This window comes from Bufo bufo, chromosome 1 (genome assembly GCF_905171765.1).
Source record: "Bufo bufo chromosome 1, aBufBuf1.1, whole genome shotgun sequence".
Lineage (NCBI taxonomy): Eukaryota > Metazoa > Chordata > Amphibia > Anura > Bufonidae > Bufo > Bufo bufo.
The window spans coordinates 254650537-254672802 of record NC_053389.1 but is presented as its reverse complement, the minus strand read 5'-3'; the positions used below and the strand labels follow the sequence as shown (position 1 = coordinate 254672802).

Sequence of the window (22266 nt, the reverse complement as noted above, 5' to 3'; positions counted from 1 at the left end):
TTATTTTATAATAAACAGAACCACACACATTAGGTATCGCCGTGTCCGTAATGACCGGCTCTATAAATATATCACCTGATCCACCCTGTCCGATTAAACACCATAAAACAAAAATTTAAACGGTGTATAAAAAAAAAAAAAGAAGCAATTTGTCACATTACATCACAAAAATTGCAACAGCAAGCGATCAAAAAGGCGCATGCCCCCAAAATGGTACCAATCAAACCGTCGCCTCATCCCACAAAAAATGAGACCCTACCTAAGAGAATCGGTCAAAAAAATAAAAATAAAGCAATGGCGCTCAGACTATGGATACACAAAAATATCATTTCTGTTTCAAAAAATGCTATTGTGTAAAACTTAAATAAGAAAGTAGACATATTGGGTATTGCCACGTCCGTAACGATCTGCTCTATAAAAAAGTCACATGACCTAATCCCTTAGGTAAACGCTGTCAAAATAAATAAATAAAAACTGCGCCAAAACAACCAATTTTTTATTTCTCGCCCATATTCCTTGGGGGACACAGGAAACCATGGGTATAGCTCTGCTCTCTAGGAGGCGTGACACTAAGTGAAAGCTGTAAGCCCCTCCTCCATCAGCTATACCCTTCAGCCTGGAGAAGAGACTGCCAGTTTTTGCTTAGTGTCCAAGGAGGCAAGACACCCCCTGCTTATGCAGGGTTGTTTTCCTATGATTTTTTATTTTTGCGTTATTTGTTGTTTTTAATTCGATTTTTTTTCTACCTACAGGGACAACAGAGGCGCATTAGACCCCTCTGTTTCTCCCGGGGTTGAGTTGCGCCAGTGCCGGTAATTCCGCACTGCCGCCTCCCCCACAGAAGACAAGGTGGACCAGGGCAGCCTCGCTCCCCTGCGTCCCGCCAGCTCAGGGTCGTCCGCACGCCAAGTCCCTCCCCCGGCTTCCTGCCACTGCGGTGCCAGGAGCTGAAGGGGCGACCCCCGCTGGATGGACTGAGGGCGAAGACAGCGTATGGTGAGAGTGGCTGCTCCAGCCTCCCCTTCCTCCCTCCCACCGCTGCTACAGGCCTCCTGGGCTCCCACGGCCACTGCTACATCCCCCTTAGCCACTGCTACATGGCCACTGCTACATCGTGCGCCCTTCTCCCCCCCCCCCCCCCCCCCGGGCATATCGGGACCGTTACCGGGCAGGGGAGTTTATCTGGGCAAGTCCTTGGCAGGGACGCTGCCTTCAGGGGACGGCTGCAGGAAAAAAGCAAGCCGTCTGCCACATCCTGGCGCGGCGGGGGCCGCTTACTTGGCGTGAACGGCGCCATTTCAGGCCGGCACTTCATCATCCTTGGGGGTTAAAATCATTTTGCCGCGCGCGCGGCTCTGCTTCTTCTTCAGCGCGGCAGAGGGGGGGCGGAGCTTCCTACATGCGCTCCGCTACTTCCGGTTTCATCGGGCTCCACTTCTCAGTGCTGCGTGGAATCCTCTCTGCCGTGCGATCCTGAAGCCATTCATCTCCGTGCTGCTGCCTCTCCTCCACAGCCTCCTCAGTCTGTTCCCCTTACCGCTGCCACTTGCATCATCCGGGTCTGGTAGGACTGTTAACCCCCTCCGTGCCACCACTTTTCTTGGGGTCTCCCACTTTAAGTGCAACATCTTTTTTTCCACCATGTCAGACCCTTCTGCAGCCGCCAAGCCTTGGTACCATGCCTGTACTGCTTGTAGGGAACCCTTTCCCCGGGGGCAGTCTGATCCGCACTGTACTGCATGCCGAGCTCCACCGCAGCCTCAGTCGCCCGCTGTGTCGCTCCCTGCTTCCTCTGACCCGCCTGACTGGGCTAGATCCCTGTCCCAGGCCGTGGAAAGCCTCACTCATGTCGTGGGCCGCCTAATAGACAGGCCACCTACCCCGCAGGACGCCTCTCTGACTGTCGCGCCCTCCGGGTCCACTGCTTCTGCCGCTGCAGCGGGTTCACTCTCTCTTAGTGACCCCTCCCGAGCTAGGCACTCTCAGAAGCGTATTAGAGTAGAGCGAGCCTCCTCCTCTGAGGCCTCACTCTCCCCGCCACGCGTGCGCACCCAGACGAGCCTCTCCTCTCCAAAGGATTCGCTCTCTGAAGGTGAATTGGCGGTTTCAGATTTGGAAATGGACTCGGCCCTGCCGTCCAAGCTAGCCTCAGCGATGGGTCAGCTCATCTCTGATATTCGTGACACCTTTAAGGTGCAGGATGATCCCCCTAGCTCTGACGCAGCTAGCGTCTCCTTTATCAGACCCAGGCAGGCCTCAAAAGTCTTTCCAATCCACTCTGATTTCTCCTCTGTGGTGTCTAAGGCTTGGGCTCGCCCGGACGCCCGTTTTGTCAGCCCCAAGAAGCTGGACATTTGCTATCCCTTTCCAGCCGATGTCGTGGCCACATGGTCTTCCCCACCCAAGGTGGACCCCCCTGTGGCCCGGCTGTCAAAGAACACGGCCATCCCTGTTCCCGACGGGTCCTCTCTTCAGTCAGCGGAGGACCGTCGCATGGAGACCCTTTCCAAGGGCATTTTTGCTGCCTCCGGTTCTGCTCTCAGACCGGTTTTTGCCTCTGCTTGGGCAGGGAAAGCAATCTCTGCTTGGGGTGCGCAGCTGGAACAGGAGTTGGACTCGGACGTCCCCATCCAGGACCTACGTTCCTTGGCCCAGCTTATTATTCGGGCCGGGAATTTTGTTTGTGAGGCCTCCCTTGATGCGGGAGCCCTTATTGCACGCTCCTCCGCCCTGGCAGTTTCCGTCAGGAGGGAGCTCTGGCTGAAGGTTTGGAAAGCGGACGCTGCCTCCAAACGTTCCTTGGCGGGGCTACCGTTTGCGGGTTCCCGCCTTTTCGGGGTCCGCCTAGACGAACTTATTTCGGAGGCCACGGGTGGTAAAAGCACCCATCTTCCTCAACCCCATGCAAGGGGCGCCCCCCGCGGACGCCCTGGTGCGTCTCGTTTTCGGTCCTCCCGCAGGGCCTCTGGGGCTCCCACCACAGCTGCCGCTTCGGCTCCTCCCCAGGACAAGCGTAGGAAGCCGTTTTTTCGGGCCCAGCCCTCCTGGCGCAAGCCGCAGGCTGCCCGCACACCCGCAGCAAAGCAGTCCTCTGCCTGAAGGCGCGCCCCCACCCACCCGGGTGGGGGGCCGGCTCCTCCTTTTCAGGGACGTCTGGATGGCTCACGTCTCCGACGCCTGGGCCCTCGAAATTGTGTCCTCCGGATACAAAATCGAATTTGCATCCTTCCCTCCAGATCGGTTCTTTCGCTCCCGCCCGCCGCGGGACCCGAAAAGCGCGGCTGCGTTCTCCGCGGCCGTTCAAGCCTTACTGGACAGGGGGGTGATTACCCCCGTTCCTCTAGAGGAAAGGTTCCAAGGGTTCTACTCGAACCTCTTTGTAGTTCCCAAGAAGGGAGGTTCGGTGCGGCCCATTTTGGACCTCAAAAAGCTCAACCGTTTTCTCCTCCTTCGACGCTTTCGGATGGAGTCCCTCCGTTCCGCGGTGGCTTCCCTGGAGCAGGGAGATTTCATGTCTTCCATCGATATACAGGATGCCTACCTCCATGTTCCGGTAGCCCGGTGTCACCATCGCTTCCTCCGATTCGCCGTGGGGGACCTCCACTTCCAGTTTGTCGCCCTTCCCTTTGGGCTGGCAACTGCCCCCCGGGTGTTCACCAAGGTCCTGGCCCCGGTTTTGGCCTTACTCCGTTCCAGGGGTGTTTTTCTGCTACCGTACTTGGACGATATCCTCATCAAGGCTCCGTCCCTTTCTCAAGCGGTTGCCAGCGTGGATCTCACTCTAGAGACTCTGGCGAGGTTCGGTTGGGTCATCAACTTCCCCAAGTCCTCTCTTCCCCCCTCCAAACAGCTAGTCTTCCTGGGAATGCTTTTAGACACAGGAGCGGCGGAGGTACGTCTTCCCTCGGAAAAACGTCTGACCCTCCGTGGGGCGGTTCGGGGTCTCCTTCTCCACCGTCGACCGTCCTTCCGCTTCTGCATGCGGGTCTTGGGGCAGATGGTTGCCTGCTTCGAGGCGATCCCATTTGCGCAGTTTCACTCCCGCCCTCTCCAACGGGCGATCATCTCCTCCTGGGACAAATCGCCGGAGTCTCTGGATCTTCCCTTCCGTCTATCGCCTCCGGTGCGGTCATCTCTCCGCTGGTGGTTACAGTCCCCTCTTCTGGGCAGGTCCTTTCTGCCACTCAACTGGTTGGTGGTTACAACCGATGCCAGTCTCTTGGGCTGGGGAGGCGTGTTTCCTCCCCGATCCGTCCAGGGCATTTGGTCTCCATCGGAGTCCAAACTCTCGATCAATGTCCTGGAGCTGAGAGCGGCCCTTCTGTCTCTACGACACTGGACTCATCTGCTGAAGGGTCATCCTGTTCGTGTACAATCGGACAACGCCACGGCTGTGGCGTACATAAACCACCAGGGGGGCACTCGCAGAGCTGCAGCAATGCGGGAGGTCACCAGCATTCTCCGTTGGGCGGAAGCCCACGTCCCGGCCCTATCTGCAATTTTTATTCCAGGGGTGGACAATTGGGCGGCGGACTTCCTCAGTCGCACCACCGTCGACCCCGGCGAGTGGTCTCTTCACCCGGAGGTATTCGAGGCCATTTGCCTTCGTTGGGGCATACCGGACGTGGACCTCATGGCCTCAAAATTCAATCACAAGGTCCCCGCCTATCTGTCCAGGGCCAGGGATCCGGGAGCTTGCGGAGCCGACGCCCTCGTTCTTCCTTGGCGAGGCTTCGCGCGCCCATACATATTCCCTCCCATCCCTCTCCTGCCCAAGGTCCTTCGGAAGATAGCGGCGGAAGGCGTCTCGGTGATTCTGGTCGCTCCGGACTGGCCCCGCCGGTCTTGGTATGCCGACCTCATGCTGCTCCTGGCAGACGCGCCCTGGCCGCTGCCCGCCAGGGAAGATCTTCTCTCTCAGGGACCGATCTTCCACCCGCGTTTAGGGTCCCTACGTTTGACGGCGTGGTTGTTGAGACCACCGTCCTGACGCGTAGGGGTTTTTCTGCGGACGTCGTCCGCACCATGATCCGCGCCCGTAAGCCGTCCTCTTCTAGGATCTATTATAGGACCTGGAGGACCTTTTTGGGGTTCTGTGCCGATCTGGGGATTCCTCCGCTCCGCTTTTCTCTCCCCACCGTTTTGTCCTTCCTGCAGAGCGGACTGGCCCAAGGGCTGGGCCTTAGTTCTTTGAAGGGTCAGGTGTCTGCGCTGTCCATTTTGTTTCAGCGCCCACTGGCCCCCCTTGGTCCTGTCAAGACCTTCCTTCAGGGCGTGGCTCACGCGGTTCCCCCGTACCGTCCTCCGGTACCGCCCTGGGACCTGAACCTGGTTCTCTCTGCGCTCCAGGCTTCCCCTTTCGAGCCTCTGCGGACGGTTTCCTTGCGACTTCTGTCCTGCAAGGTTATTTTCCTTGTAGCCGTCACCTCTCTTCGAAGGGTGTCCGAATTGGCTGCACTCTCCTCTCTGGAACCTTTCCTAGTGTTCCACCAGGACAAGGTGGTTCTTCGTCCGGTCCCTTCCTTCCTTCCTAAGGTGGTCTCCGCCTTTCATCTGAACGAGGACATCGTTCTCCCCTCTTTGTGTCCTTCCCCTTCCCACCCGCGGGAGAGGAAGCTTCATCGCCTGGACGTTGTCAGGGCGCTCAAGATTTACCTGGAAGTAACCAGCTCTTTCAGGCATACTGACTCGCTCTTTGTGGTCCCGGAAGGGTCGCGCAGAGGGATGGCGGCATCCAAAGTGGCTATCGCCCGTTTTGTCAAGATGGCTGTTACTGAGGCTTATCTCGCCAAGGGCAAGGTTCCGCCCCTTGGTGTTACCGCTCACTCCACTAGAGCGGTCGGGGCTTCCTGGGCTCAGAGGAATCTGGCTTCTACGGAGCAGATTTGCAAGGCGGCCACTTGGTCCTCCTTGCACACCTTCACAAAGTTCTACAGGGTGCATACTCATGCGTCGGCTGACGCTGGTTTAGGCCGTCTGGTGTTGCAGGCGGCAGTTGATTGATGCCTCTGGTGTTGGTTGAGTTTGTTCTGGTCCCTCCCTTCTGGGACTGCTCTGGAACGTCCCATGGTTTCCTGTGTCCCCCAAGGAATATGGGCGAGAAAAGGAGACTTTTGTATTACTTACCAGTAAAGTCTCTTTCTCGCTCTTCCTTGGGGGACACAGCACCCGCCCTTCATTTGGGTTACAGTTGTGGTTCCGGCTTGGTTGCCCCCGTTGGGGCTCGACAGTTCTTTTTCCGGTTGGTGGTTATCTTTCACTACTTGGACACGCAACTGGCAGTCTCTTCTCCAGGCTGAAGGGTATAGCTGATGGAGGAGGGGCTTACAGCTTTCACTTAGTGTCACGCCTCCTAGAGAGCAGAGCTATACCCATGGTTTCCTGTGTCCCCCAAGGAAGAGCGAGAAAGAGACTTTACTGGTAAGTAATACAAAAGTCTCCTTTTTGGTCACATTGCCCCTTAAATCATATGTACCAATAAAAATGTCCTGCAAAAAACAAGCCACTGCACAAGACTATCGGCAGAAAAAAATTAAAATATAGGTTGTTCAGAAAATGGAGATACAAAAACCTAATTTTTGTTTTAAAAAATGCTTTATTATGTAAAACTGAAACAAACATCATAGAAAGTTGACATTTGATATTATTGCGTGCTCTATAAAAATAGCGCATGATCTAACTTGTCAGATGAATGTTGTTAAAAATAAAAACTGTGCCAAAACACACTTTTTTGGTTACCTTGCCTCACAAAAAAACTTAATATAGAGCAATTAAAAATCATATGTACCCCAAAATAGTACCAACAAAACTGGCACCTTATCCCGTAGTTTCCAAAATGTGGTCAGTAGTTTACGACCACATATGGGGTGTTTCTGTAAACCGCAGAATCAGGGTAATAAATATTGAGTTTCATTTGGCTGTTAACCCTTGCTTTGCTACTGGGGAAAAAAATGGATTAAAATGTAATCTGCCAAAAAAGTGAAATTCTGAAATTTCATCTCCCTTTTCCATTAATTCTTGTGCAACACCTAAAGGGTTAACAGAGTTTGTAAAATCAGTTCTGTATACCTTGAGGGGTGTAATTTCTAAAATGGGGTCATTTTTGGGTGGTTTCTATTATGTAAGCCTCACAAAGTCACTTCAGACCTGAACCGGTCCTTAAAAAGTGGGTTTTAGAAATTTTCCCAAAAATTTCAAGATTTGCTTCAAACTTCTAACGTTCCCAAAAAATAAAATGTCATTTTCAAAATGATCCAAACATGAAGTAGACAAATGGGGAATGTAAAGTAATTACTATTTTTGGAGGTATTACTATCTATTATAAAAGTAGAGAAATTGAAATTTGCTCATTTTTTCCAAATTTTTGGTAAATTTAGGTATTTTTTTAATGAATAAAAATGTTGTATGTATTTATTTATTTTTTCTCATGAAGTGCGATGTGACGAGAAAACAATCTCAGAATGGCCTGTAAAAGCGTTTTAAAGTTATTACCACAAAGTGACACATGTCAGATTTGCAAAAAATGGCCTGGGCAGGAAGGTGAAAACAGGCCCGGGGTTAAAGCAAGGCCTGATTCCCAGTGTTAAGCCTCATTCACACATCAGTGGTGGAAGTTGAAGTTGTATGAGGGATAAGTTTTCATGCCATTTTGGAGTACCTCTACTGAATAGCGTAACTTTTTTATTTTTTTGGAGGTCTGCAAATTAGTACAATTATGGAATTTGCCAAATTTGTGTATGTGTGGTGTGTGTTTTTTTTTTTTTTAAGACTTTCTTTTTCTACTGATGGAACTGCGTGAGGGCTTGTTTTGCATGGACATTTGAAGTTTTCATAGATGCCAACCATGCAACTTTTTGATAAATTATATATACATGAACCTGCGATCGCTTGCACTATGTAAGTTTTAATCTGCTGAAAGTAAATAGCCTACATAGGTGACAGGGGAACAAGTTCAAACAGCCCCAAACTGCCAGCATAGTGGAGAAAATCAAGTTTTAATGACTTGTGCAACCTATGCTAATTGAGGACTCGCGTCTGCTGCATCTTCATCATCCAGTGAAGTCTTCCTGGCTTTTGGCTGTAAACTCTCCCTGAACACTTTTTTTCCTCTGCTCTTGATTGGCATCTCTGGCGTTATACAACATCGCATAGGCACAAATCGTGGTGTGAGGGCCTGGCAATAGTCGCCTAGGTTTGACATCTTAGTACACCAATTAGGTTCAGTGGTACACTGACGGACAAAATGCAGTGTATTATAGGAGTGATCTAGAGCTCAAATAGTCAATGGGACAATATAATTTCTCTCACCAGCAGCACCATCCAAGAGAAAAAAGGGAGGGTGCAAGGCCCAAGTATGGCAATAGGTGCTTACCCACTTGTATAAGACAAAAATTGGACTGCACTCCAAAGGACTTTCCAATGAGTCAATATGCTTTATTCACCCATCAAGTGGCACACAATGAAACGCACAAGTGATGCGTGAAAAAAATAAATAAAATTGAAATGAATGGGTCAGGATTCAGTGCGGGTGCTATGCGTTCATGTCATACATTGCACCCGCGCAGGAAAACTCGCTCGTATGAAATGGGCTTTAGGTTTTCATCCCCACTTTGAGATTCATCAATTTTTATTTTTTTCTGTCAAAGTATCTGTGTGTAATTTTTCCCTTATTTTTTTTACATATTGAAACACCTTTAAATTGAGAGATTCTATTGTGTGTAAAATATATATATATATATATATATATATATATATATATATATATATATATATATATATATATATAATTTTACACACAATAGAATCTTTTTCTCAATTTAAAGGTGTTTCAATATGTAAAAAATGGGTGTTCACTTTAATACAAAGCTTAAAGTTTTTGAAGCGGATCTGCACCAAAAATGTGCAGAAAACACACAAAAAAACATGGGTTTTCAGGGAGCTGCTTTTGGAGCTGATTTTTGAGGCAGAAGTGCTCCAAAATCGGCAACAAAAACTGTGTGAACTGGCCCTAACGGGGGCAGAGTCTGTACTTGTGGGAAAAAAACTAAATGCATCTGCCTGAAAGTCGAGATGTATGGCAGGAATTGTACACAGGTTGCAATGCAATAAACACCTATGTGAACAGGTCTTCTCTTTTTTGCAGGTTGTAGATGCCCGCGGTGGGCCCAATCTGAAAGCTCTGCGGATCAGGCCTAAAAGGATCCGGTCTCTGGCAGCGCGGAGGCTGAAAAATAGACAGGTCCTGAAGATGAAGAAAAACCTTTGTAAGTTATTACACTTATTTTTTTAATTTTTTTTTAAGCATCTCCAAGGCATCCAGTCACTTTCTACCATGTTGCAACCTTCACGCTACAGAATGATAGCTGCATTTCACTCACCTAGATGGCACTACATAAAAAATAAAAATAAAAATTGGAATTAGATGGGTAGAGGCGTCTTTAAAAAAAAAAAAAAAAAAAAAAAAGGCTCATGTGAAGCAGTTTTTTGCGTGCTGGGAGAGTTTTATAGATATATTGTTCCTCCGGGTTAGATGTATTCAGGAATGCTTCCAGCTCACCTCCTGGTACCAGACACGAATCCTATTAAATGACCCGCCTATATCGGGGACTTTATTTAATTGGGGGAGTGCTCAATGGGGGTCCCTGCGCGCCGCATGCGTGTTTAGATCTTCCATGTACTCAATATGGAGAGGAGATGAATGAGCTGGGCTAATGTTGTGTTTTATTTGCTCCGCGGTTTGCGGAGAATATAGTTATGGTTCTTCCACTTTTTCCCCACACCCATCCTTTCCCTATTCCCCTTCTAAAAAAACCGTTGGAAGGTTGACGAAAGGACTTCTAATATATTGCTCTATTGGCTTGTATTGGGACCATCACCAGAGACTTGTCATAATACGGATCAATATTACTCTTAGTAAAATGTATGTTACCCTTTCTTATGTCAACCTTAAGTAAAAAACATTTAAAAATAAAATTGAACTAGAATGATCATAAACTCTGCACTGGTATGAGGGGATGGCAGAAACAAATATTTCATGTGTATTTGCGTCTACAGTGGCCATGGGTCTGCACTAGGATTAGCCCCATTTGGCTGACCAGTCTTTGATTTGGTATCCGCTGCCACTTGAATGCCAGTGCATCTTCCCATTGCTTTCTTTGGAGCACAGATCTTGGTGCCATGTGAACCTGCTTTATGTTTTACTGAAGCTCTCCTGTATGTGATCTGACTGATCTCCCATGTCTCTTGCAGATTCTGGGGCGCACAGCACTGCTTCCAGCGCTTCACCCACACACTCTTCTTCATGTAGTAACCACTCGGACACAGACACTGACACAGAGCTCCGGACTGCTCCCAGCAGAAACTCCACCTTTTCCTTCCTGGATCCAACATACTGGAAAAGGTAACAGACCTTTATTACTCAGAATACTGTGAAACCCCTGTGAGCAGCTGCATCTGGCCATACACTTCTCTTGCAGCTGCCCAGATATGGCCATTGAGTTTGTGGGCAGGCCTTGTCTGCCAGAGTGAGCGACGCTCTTAGTGGGAAGGGGGGGGGGGGGGGGGGGGGGTCGAATTGGTGGGCACACCTACAGTGTTATAGCCATTTTGTCTCTCTCAATATTAAAGTGGTTATGCCATGAAAAAAATGAAAATCTGTTATGTAGTACATGACAATCTCTTCAAGCTAGCAGCTCATGGAGCGTGTCCTTTCTCAGGCGATGTTAGGTTTTGGCGATTTTAATCAGGGGGAAAAAAAAATCAAAGCCTAATTAATAGACATAATCTTGCCTGTGTCAATTATTTCAATTATTCTCGTTTCAGCCAGCAATGCTCCTCCCCTACTCTTTAGATGTTTGTCAGGCTCCTCCCCCCACCGATCCAAATGTTGACAGTGAACTATGAGGGCAAAAAAAAGAAATAATTGTTCATTAATCCGACTTGATGTAAAATGTTCAATGAATTTTTAATATGGTCATAATCGCCTAGGGTGTGTCCTTTCTGCTGTAGCTCTGTCATAACTCAGGAGGCATGTCCTTTCTGCTGTAGCTCTACCCCTGTACCTGCCACAGCTTCTAACAGTAGATCCAGCTGGTGGCAGTTGAAGGATGGCACTGAGGATGTGCGACCATGCTCGTCCAGCTCAGTAGGTGGACTTACATATTACTGTACAGATTAAACACCAGAGGATGCTGTTATAATGCAGTAAAAGGAATATCTCACAAATAGGGCATTTTTGTAACGGGATGTAAATTACAAAACTAACTTTTTTTTTCGTGCTGAATTGAAATAACATGTTGGCACAACCCCTTCAATGTATTAAACTGATATATTGATCATGTTAGTATATTTATTTCAGGCAGAAGGTTTGCTGTGGCATTATCTACAAAGGCCGTTATGGTGAAATTCTCATCGACGCCCAACACTACAAACCATGCTGCAGTAATAAGAAAACAGAGGAAACCCTACCTTTCAATGGGCAGGGTCTTTTGCCATGAACTGTTAAAGCACCACTTTTTTTTTATTTTATTTTTATTTTTTTATTTTTTTTGTAGATATGAAATATATTTAAGTGTATGTATGGGACATTTGTCCCTCCGGCATTTTTTTTTTTTTAATTATCATTGCTTGCCAGTTGCTGCAGAGTAATATGACATAACTGAAGGGACTTCACCTTCTAGATCTGTACAATCTCCCAATTCCTGTGTTGAATTGGAACTGGTGTATAAAGAGCGGTAGTATTTTTATATGTATATTGTTGCTTTTTATAATTTTTTATTATGCAGGTTGCTATTCTAAAGGATTGTTTTCTCATGGGTTATTTTTATTATATCCCCTGATATTTACCACTGTATTTTTTAAATGGACTGTGATACAAACCTGGAACTGGATGAGACGTATAGAAACCAGCAGCGTTTATGGCCTGGACTGGATGACTCGCTCAGAGGTTTCTGTATGCTACCTTGTAACGTTTGGTGAGCGCCCGTTCTTACGTTCTTATGTACAGGAATTTCTCAGGATGACATTGGACGTGCCTTGCCCACATTGCCTTAGGCTGGCTATGCATTCCTAATACTTTCATTACACTCCATGGATGGGACGTTGTGCAGCATTTGCACCATTTTGAACAACCAAAGTCTGGATTGTGGAAATTTGGACTGCTTACCACTATCTGCCTCCAGATTTTTATTTTTTATTTTTTTTACTAGTACAGATATTTTCTTATATCCTTGTTTTATGTAATCTACTATTCTATACACTGAGATTGTGTATATGAGAATGCTGGGACTGCGATATACCTTATAGCAATCATTACTATTTCATATATGCAATAACAGGTCTATAAGAGTACAGTCAAATAAATCCATTGGCAAAATTTCTGCAGCAAATTTGCTGCATTTGAATGTGCCCTTGTACCATTAAAAAGGTTGTACCAAGTATTGGTTATTCCCTATGCACAGGCTAAGGGTAACTCCTCAATTGCTAGGGGTCCCATGGCCCAGACCCAAGTATGCGTCCTGCCGTTCCATTAATTCTCTAGGGGTACTGCCAGAGGTAGCAGGGTGCATGCTCAGCCTGCCGCTCCATGAAGACAAGGACGTGGGACTCCAGTTCTTTGGATTGGTATCCTGTGAATAGGATATAACTTTAATGCTTGGCACAATCCCTTTAAATCCTTGTGGCTGGGGACATAGTGGGAGATTTATACCTCTGTTGTGGGGTCAAAAAAGTAGAAAATGTGGTGCACACCATATTTGTGCAATACTTTTGACTTTTTGAACTTCTTGACCCTTTTCTACAGTGACAAGAAAACGGGGCAGGTTTAGCGGGAGGAGCAGAACCTATCACAACCCGCCAGATTTACTATAAGGGCTCTTTCACATGAGCATGTCCCTTGTGGGAATCGCTCTCTGTGTGAATGTGAGATCACATGCAGTCTGGACTACGGAAGCGCACGGCCTTACGATTTGATAATGCTGCGTGCCTCTGCCTGACCTTTCTGTAACAGAATCATATTGACATAAAGCTGTCAGTACGATTCCCTTACAAAAAGGTCAGGCAGAGGCACGCAGCATTATCAATCATGATAATACCCTGCGCTTCTGTAGTCCAGTCTGCAAGGTCTCTCTCACACACTAAGTGTGATTCCCACAGGGGACATGCTCGTGTGAAAGAGCCTTAAAGGGAACCTGTAATCAACTTTGTGCTGAGCTCACTGAGGGCAGCATAAAATAGTGACAGAAATGCTGATGTCAGCGGTGTGTCACTCATGAGCTAAAAGTAAGTGGTTGCTGAGAACCAGCATCGTAATCATTGCAGCCCAGGCCTTGTAAAGAGTCAAATCTACTTGAGAAGAGTCCTGGTTATTCCTAATCTCCTGCTCTCTCAGCCATCTGCTGATGGTTGGCAGTTCTCTCCTAGACAGAAAGAGAGAAAACTAGGTAGAAGACTGTCAGACATCAGCAGGTGGGCAGGAGAGCAGGAGATCATGAATAACCAGGACTCTTCTCAGGTGGCCGGGACTCTTCTCCAGGCCCAGTCTGCAATGATTGTGATGTTGGTTCTCAGCAACAACTTACTTTTGATTTCAGCGGTCTGTCATTTAAGTTAACTCGCCCGTCTCTACTTTATACTGCCGTTAGTATGGGCAGCATAAAGTTGATGACAGGTTCCCTTTAACTTGTGGCAGAAACCAGTGTCTGTTATAGCTCAAGTCTACACCGGCCCCTAGCTGGCATGATGTTCCTAATTTATTAAGACTTATCTGCTTCTTAATAAATTAGGCATATGTTACTCCAGCGCAGAGGGTATTAAGACTGGTGTATTAGGCGCCAGTTTAATGCAGCTGTGTGTTTGCATCTGTATTATGGCTGTAAGATCCAGACCCCCAACCTCCCACAGATGGGGTCTACGGTGACGCGTTCTGGCCGTTAGTATGCGACTTACACGTGCTCTGTATATGTGTGTAGACAATGTTTCCGTATAATACCTGTAGTTTAATATAGACAGAGACCGAGCTGGTAATGGAATCCATTTTCCTTCTAATACGTATATATGTGTTGCTTTCGTTTTACCCCTGATGTTCAGTGGGAGCAATAATACGTTGACCTGCCTCAGGTCAGTAAGCTACATGATGGAATTTAGCCTTTACTGATATTAATGTGTATTTTTCAGTCAGTTCACCACGCAGCGCTGGCAGCCATTTTGTGGGCTAGACCCATCCATTTAACAAGGCGCCTGACACTCCACTATTTTGGGAACTGTTTGAGGTCCCACAACAAAATGGCAAAAGTTGACTGCAAGTAGAGTTTCCCTTTAAGGGGATAACCTAAGATCCTCTGCAGATCTGGCTGGCATAATTGCTGCTTCGGCTGTGTGGAGGCGACTGACGTGTCGGTAGTCCAGTGCAATCAGTACTGTGGTGGCCAGGTTCACTTATTGGACCAGTCATAGCTACTGGACTACTTCAGACAGACGGACCTTACATAATCCTCGGATACCTCTAACAAACTGTACAGTTTGTGGGCAGCTATTTTGAATAATGTAAACTGGAAAAGCTAAGTCTGTATGCTTTTTTTTTTTTTTTTGTATTTATAATAATTATGATACCTGTAGCATTTTTGTATGTGTTTTTATATCCTGGGTTACATAATCAGTGTAATAAATGTTTGATTTTTATTTTTAGTTTTTTTTTGTTGTCTGTTTGGATAGAAAGAATATATGGGTTTAGTCTATTAGAGAACCCCCTATTTCAGCTAGGACTACATGCCAACTTTTTAGGGGCCTGTAAGTCGTCGGAAAATTGCACGATTACCTCAGAGAAAGAGAAGATAACCTTGCGACAATGGACTCTATATGACCTTCTTGGGATGTCACCTGCAACTTGTTCCCCATATGGGAAAAGTGAGGTCACCACAGTAATGGGACAGTTTTGCTGCATCAAAATTTGACTTGTACCTCTGGGTTTAAAGAGGTTCTCTAGGGCTTTGCCTAAATTCTGTGTTTCAGCTAACCTGTGGACTGAAGAGTTTCAGCAGTACTTGCCTTTCGATCACGCCGCAGATTCTGCTGTCAACACACGACCACCCAACTGGCTGAAGACCCTTCCTGTGAGGTCCTGACCGGATGTGCTCCTGTGTCTTCCTGTTCATATGAATAATGCATAGAAAGAAACAGGTGCACGTCCAGTCAGGACTTCAGCAGAAGGGCCCACACCCAGGTGCGTGGTTACATGATCACTGCAAAGATCCTGCAGTCGGTGGTGTGATGGAAGGGGTACGTACTGCTGAGACTCTTCCACAGGTTAGCTGGAACAGAGAATTTAGGTAAAGCCCAGAGGACCTCTTTAAATTTGTGTGCTTTAGCAGCATCTTTTTTTAAGTAGGCAAAAAAAAATTGTGCACACTGATATTGCTGTCCTACATCTGGATGCTGCATATATTTAATGCAAAGACCGAAGCAGATCATAGTAACATAGTTTATAAGGCTGAAAAAAGACAACCGTCCATCCAGTTCAGCCTGTTCTTCTGCAAGTTGATCCAGATGAAGGCAAAAAAAATAATCTCATGTGAGGTAGAGGCTAATTTTTCTCACTTTAGGATGTCAGGAAATGATAGACAAGTGGTGCCCTAACCATCTGGACACCGGCTAAATAGGCACCAATATAATATGAAGGTACACCTATTCCAGCATGAAGCCATAGTGACCAATCAGATGACTTTTTTGTTTTCTGAAAAATTTGGGTCGGGACGATCTGTTTTATTCACAGATGTGTGTCCTTTAAACCAGTGTTGATGGCTGTTTGCAATGACCACCGAACATAGGCAATAGCTGTAATGCACACGAGATCCTCACAAATTTCTATGTGCGTTTTTGCACCATATGCACCAAAATCTGCAATATCTAATTGAGGTTTTTGGTGTGGATTTGATGCAGATTTCACCCTTCTTTGGAAAAGAGTGAAATCTGCAGCTAAAACCGCAAACATAATTGACGTGCTATTTATTTTGACGTGGCAGTTCAATTTCTGCATGGAAAACAAATAAATCCACAAAGTGTAGATGAGATTAGTGTAATATCATACACTCTGCTGGTACTGTAATACAATGTGGTTTTTCCGCCTTGAAAAACTACAAGTATTCCGCAACATGTGCAGGTGGCCTAAGGGTACCTTCACATGTTCCGCATAAAGACATCCCCCTTGTTAGCCTATGGGGATGAAGTGTGTAAATACCTGCGTTCTGTTCTGCTGTGGACTCAACATTCTGCAACAGAACAGAACGAAAATAAGCTAAAATAGCTGTGAATAATAAATAAAACTAGACGAGTATGGATAATAATGGGAGCGATGTTTATTTAGGGATCAAAATCACAATAAAATGCAATAAATATTTATTAAATAAATACATCATTATCAGACTGAATACTCATAGCATGACAAAACCCCTACGAATAAACACCGCGACTATAAAGAGGGAGTTTGGGTGGGGCGAAGAATTAAAGTTCTCTTCAGATTGCCACAAAGCTCAGCCGGATCAGGTTTATAAAGAGTTAGCTTAAGGCAAATCACAGCTGATAATTCTTCCCGCCTTAGGGTACTTTCACACTAGCGGTTTTCTTTTCCGGCATAGAGTTCCGTCCTAGGGCCTCTATACCAGAAAAGAATTGATCAGTTTTATCCCCATGCATTCTGAATGGAGAGTTACACCAAACAACCAATCCTTGCCCATAGCAACAAAAGGGCAGATTAGAGAATTGGCTTGTACTCCTTGTACAGCTTACTCATAGATGACCCCATCTATTTGGGGATAAATCATGGCAATAAATTAACCCTCATTCGCAAGAGTATGGGCGCTCAGTATGCTGTTCTGATGTTTCAGTAGCAGGTGCAGAGATTTGGGATCCGGTGGTGTGGTAGGCCGAACATATTGCTCAGTTTTGTTGTTCGCTTTATTCTGCTTGAGAGGGAGCCATACAACTAGAGATGGAGTGGTATGAGCAGGTCAGAGAATACGTCAGATATTATTAGGCAGTATGGCTGGAGCAGGAGCAATCATAGGTGTTATATTGCCATATGGAGGGGTATGTCACATTCCATTCAGGGTGACAAGAGGGTCTCCTAGCGGAGGGGTGGCCCTCCATAGCAGGCAATCAGGCTCCTGAGAAAAGCAAATGTCAGACAAAGCAGGTGCAATATTGCATTCAGACACTAGATGGTGATAGTGGTCCACAGATGAATGCAAAATGGAGCCCAAAATACAGAAAGCCGTATAATAGCAGTGAACATAGTGTGTAGAGCAGGAGTGCTGGGGCTCTTTGGTGTCCGAGGGGACTTATCCAACAGGTCTGTATGCCAGGAGCAAGAACTGTTCCAGCTATACACCAGAAAAAAGTCCCAAGGCCTCTGCATGGCAAGCACCTAGATGCAAAATTCTAGCCCGTGTATTACTGCAGTCCAGAGAAGTAGCAGGTTTTCTCCCTCAAAGTGTGCCCCTTTTATGTAGGGGGGGGGGGCCATCATCATCATCACCACCACCAAAAGCCCACTTGGCCAGACAGAGAGCCAGTTCCAGACCTCTCCCAATTCCCCTGTGTACCACCAGCCCCTGTCTCTACTGTTCACCGCCTACCGGTTATCCTCCGGTCCCCTGCAGGCAGCTCTTTGGACCCCAGTGGGGACAAGTCCTTAGCACTCGGCAAACATCCAGGGCCTAGTGAAAGGAAGGGGCAGCTCCCACACTTGCGGGCATGGGAGAAGTCAAGGCCGTGGCTTGAGGCCTACAGCAGATCTACCTCACCTCCAAATGTGGTCCAGGTGACCCTTAACCACTCCAATCTGGTGCTGCTCAATCCAGCGTGCAGATGGGGTCCCCAGAGCAGAGCACAACTGGAGGACGGCTCCAGATTCTGCCTGGTGAGACGGAACTCCGGCACTGACCTGCTTGAGCGGTGAAACCAGGTGCGGGTCTAAACACAGAACAAGAGCAAATAGTGTTCTGTGCAGAAATCACGCTCCATGTATGAGCGTGATCCTCGGTTCTGGACACTGCTCATTTCACAGGATCGCAAAACATTAGAATTTATAATGCTGTGCGTATCTGCATGACTTCTACAGAATCATCCTAACATAATGCTGTCATTATAATTCTGTAGATACAAGGTCATGCAAGAGACACACAGCATTATAAGGCTCCATTTACACGTCCGCAAAATGTGTCCGCATCCTTTCCGCAATTTTGCGGAAAGGGTGCGGACCCATTCATTCTCTATGGGGACGGAATGTGCTGTACGCATCCACATTTGCATTTCCGTTTCTGCAAAAAAATAGAACTTGTCCTATTCTTGTCCGCAATTGCGGACAAGAACAGGCATATTCTATTATGTCGGCAATGTGCGGTCCGCAAAATGTGGAACACACATTGCCGCTTTCCGGATCCGTGTCTCCGTGTATCCGCAAAACACATTGCGGACGTGTGAATGGAGCCTAAGTCAGTGCAGTGTCTATAATAGGGAATCGCTCTCGCACACGGAGCGTGATTTCCGCACAGGAGATGCCAGGTGATGTTGAGTAGTATTCTTCAGTTATCATTTATGCGTGTGAAAAAAACGCATCAAAAACTGATTGCATCTGCGAGGAAAAAAATGAAATCCTAAATGCAATCGCAAATCAACTCATGTGCAAAACCATTAGTTTTTCCCTTAACGGACCCTGACTCTGGGGGAGATTTATCAAAACCTGGTGTAAAGTAGAACTGGCTTAGTTGCCCATAGCAACCAATCAGATTCCACCTTTCATTTTTCAGAGCTCTTTTGGGAAATGAAAGGTGAGGTCTGATTGGCAGCTAAGCCAGATTACCTATACACCACTTTTAATAAATTTCCCCCATTCTGTATAGCTCGTGTGAAATACGATTTAGCTAGTCTGCCTTGGTTACCAAATGATAACATGGCTGACAACATCTCCTGATTCAGCCCCAAAGTGAAGAAAGCATAGGTCCAGAACCCACTACAGGCAGATTTCCTAATAAACAAACATGTGCAATGAGCAGGATCGTGGTATGGTTACACGGACGCCAAATTATGCAGTGGGTCAGGATATGGGTATATAAGTCTATAGTTTTTGTTTGTGATGCCAATTGCAGCGTGCGCAGGGTACAGTCTCGGGGCCCTTTAAGGTGTTGCAACTCACGTACCAGGTGAGGAATGCTAGAGTGGTGTAATGTCTCTGTGTAGCAGTAGTAGGTATAGTGTCAACGGTGTCTCCTACCTTGGTACGGCTGGACTCCTGGATCCTGGCTCACTTGCATTAAATGAATGTGTTGCTAGTAGGAGTAATTGAGGAACTTGGTAGTAATGAATGAGATCCAGACTTGGGATATAATTCAACTTGTCTTTACGTGAGGCAGCATTAATCCATACGAGATACAGCAATAGTCTGAAGGTCCCAGCAGGTATTGGCAATGTATGTGGCAGGGATCAATATCTCTTCTGCTCCTATCATGTGCCTGGAGAATATGGCAGGAATCTGTCTTCTGCTCTGTCTATCTTCTGCTGTGTATGGGACTGACTAGCTGAGGAGGAATTTGGCTTCTCCTGTTCTCTGGACGTTACTCACAGTTCGCTCACAGGGAATGGTTCTTCCTGGAGTTCTGGAGGTGGCTGCTTGCTTGTCAACCAGCTGAGGCTGAAGGCTCAGACTGGGGATGAAGATCTTTGGTCTCAGCCGAGACACGATCCTGGGTTGGGATCCCTAGAACTGGGAGCTCATACCAGCACAGCCTTCCCCTGGCCGGGATGGCTGGCACACAAACATTAACTTCCTTTCCTCCCTATGAGGCAGGACATGGGCCACTCTGCTCAAAGAGGGGGGATCTAAACTGGAATGTACTATTCCAGTCTAGATATGCTAAACTGAACTAAGGCCCTGCTAACACATTGCTGCCACCTGCTGGTGTACATGGAAATTACAGCAAATACATGTAACAGGCTTAGAAAATGCACATTTGTGAGGAAAATTAAATAAAATCACATTAGATGACAAGGCACATGTTACCAACATTAGCGGCTAAAAAGAGTTTAGTAACATAACTCTGGGATGTTACACATGGCATGTGCCAAAGTGTTTTAGACAACTACTTTGGCGGTTTTCAAAAGGGATGTGGCAAAGATTTAAAGTAGGTCAGGTTGAATATTGTTGTAAAGTATGCCAGGTTTGAGGTGGTGTAAGGAAGTGGAAAGTGTCCAAGATGTCTTGAGAGTTTTACTTAGTTTTTTCAGAAGTTTGGCACAATTTGCATAAAATGCATCTTCTGTTCATAAAGCTACTAGAACCTGGAGACCCCCTTTAATTGCACTAGACTGATTAGGTGTTTCCACTCATGACCACATGGTGGCGCTGTTTCCCATCTCACAAGTCACATTGTGGACCATTATAGAAAATGTTCTCTATATCTATTCTAGTTGGACATTTCTGTTCCCTTGGCAGGATTTAGCTGTAAGTTGCGGCATAGACTCTTTGCAGTGTGACCATTACAGCCCAATCTTTTTATGGAGCAACCATATAAATATTTAAAGTTAATAAATGTGATATCTCCTTCAAGACCATACATTACTTTTCATATTTGGCAAGAAAGGAGAAGGTGCATTTTATGGCAAGACATTGTATGGAGGGCTCTTACTGACTGCATTGACATTAATTTATTACATGCGCAAGTTCAGCCCAGTGAGATCTGCATCTGATTCAGTGACTAAATCACAAAATCTTAACTAAATAATTTGCATATGGCTCAAATTATGCAACTGATTAGGCTGGGTTCACCATTTTGTTTTCCGTTCTTCTGATCCTTCAGAAGAACAGAAAAAAAAAAAAAGAGATCATTTATTTTCAGCATCCGTTGTGCTCATTTTGCATCCGTTTTTGTAAGTTCCGCTTAAGATCTATGTTAAACTGAAGAAAGGATCAGTTTTTATTTCTATTCTTCTGACAGATCAGAACAATGGAAAACGAAACGTTGATGTGAAGCTGGCCTTAGGGCTCATTCACACGACCGGATGAATGGATCCGCATCTGTTCCACAATTTTGCGGAACGGTTGCGGACTTATTCAATTCAATGGCGCTGCGAAATATGCGGACAGCACACCGTGTGCTGTCTGCATCCGTTGCTCCATTCCGTGACCCCGCAAAAAGGATAGAACATGTCCTATTCTTGTCAATACAAGAAAAGGCATTTCTATAATGGACCGCACATTCCGCAACTTTCAGACCGCAAAACACAGCAGAGTCATGTGAATAAGCCCTAAGAGACATAGGGGGAGATTTATCAAAACTGGTGTAAAGTAAAACTGGCTTAGTTGCCCATATCAACCAATCAGTTTCCACCTTTTGTTTGAAAAAGGAGCTGTGAAAAATGAAAGGTGGAATCTGATTGGTTGCCATAGGCAACTAAGCTAGTTTTTCCTTTAAACCAGTTTTGAAAAATGACCTCCATATATCCTAAGGGAACAGCCACATGTGATGTAACTGCTGTGTATTTTCCATAGTAGAATTGTGAGTGGAAATTCTGCAGCCTTTACATTAGCAGCAAAGTGGTCATCCACACACTGTTTTAAAAAAAAAAAACTGACCATCAGAAAATCCACCCCCACCCCCAGCTTAGGGATATACTGTACAGGGGCTATTCTACAGTCTGATCCGTGGCAGAAATCCGAGGCTTAGGCCCCTTTCACACGGGCGAGATTTCCGCGCGGGTGCAATGAGGTGAACGCATTGCACCCGCACTGAATCCGGACCCATTCATTTCTATGGGGCTGTGCAGATGAGCGGTGATTTTCACGCATCACTTGTGCATTGCGTGAAAATCGCAGCATGCTCCTCTTTGTGCGTTTTCCACGCAACGCAGGCCCCATAGCAGTGAATAGGGCTGCGTGAAACTCGCAAGCATCCGCAAGCAAGTGCAAATGCAGTGCGATTTTTCACGCACGGTTGCTAGGAGACGATCGGGATGGGAACCCGATCATTATTATTTTCCCTTGTAACATGGTTATAAGGGAAAATAATAGCATTCTTAATAAAGATTGCATAGTACAATAGGGCTGGAGGGGTTAAAAAAATAATAATAATTAAACTCACCTTAATCCACTTGTTCGCGCAGCCTGGCTTCTCTTCTGTCTTCATCTTTGCTGTGCACAGGAAAAGGACCTGTGGTGACGTCACTACGCTCATCACATGGTCCGTCACATGATCCATCACCATGGTAAAAGATCATGTG

General features: G+C 46.4%; 1 protein-coding gene across 1 annotated transcript in view; it reads left to right on the top strand.

Moving 5' to 3' along the window:
* SINHCAF (SIN3-HDAC complex associated factor) overlaps positions 1-12934 on the top strand; it is a 35543-nt gene extending 22609 nt beyond the window's left edge. The window contains exons 4-6 of the mRNA XM_040415633.1: positions 9143-9263; positions 10249-10399; positions 11357-12934. Coding sequence (XP_040271567.1) covers positions 9143-9263; positions 10249-10399; positions 11357-11495 — 411 coding nt within the window. The 3' untranslated portion in view covers positions 11496-12934. The remainder of the gene's footprint in view (positions 1-9142; positions 9264-10248; positions 10400-11356) is intronic.
* Positions 12935-22266: the final 9332 nt, after the last annotated feature.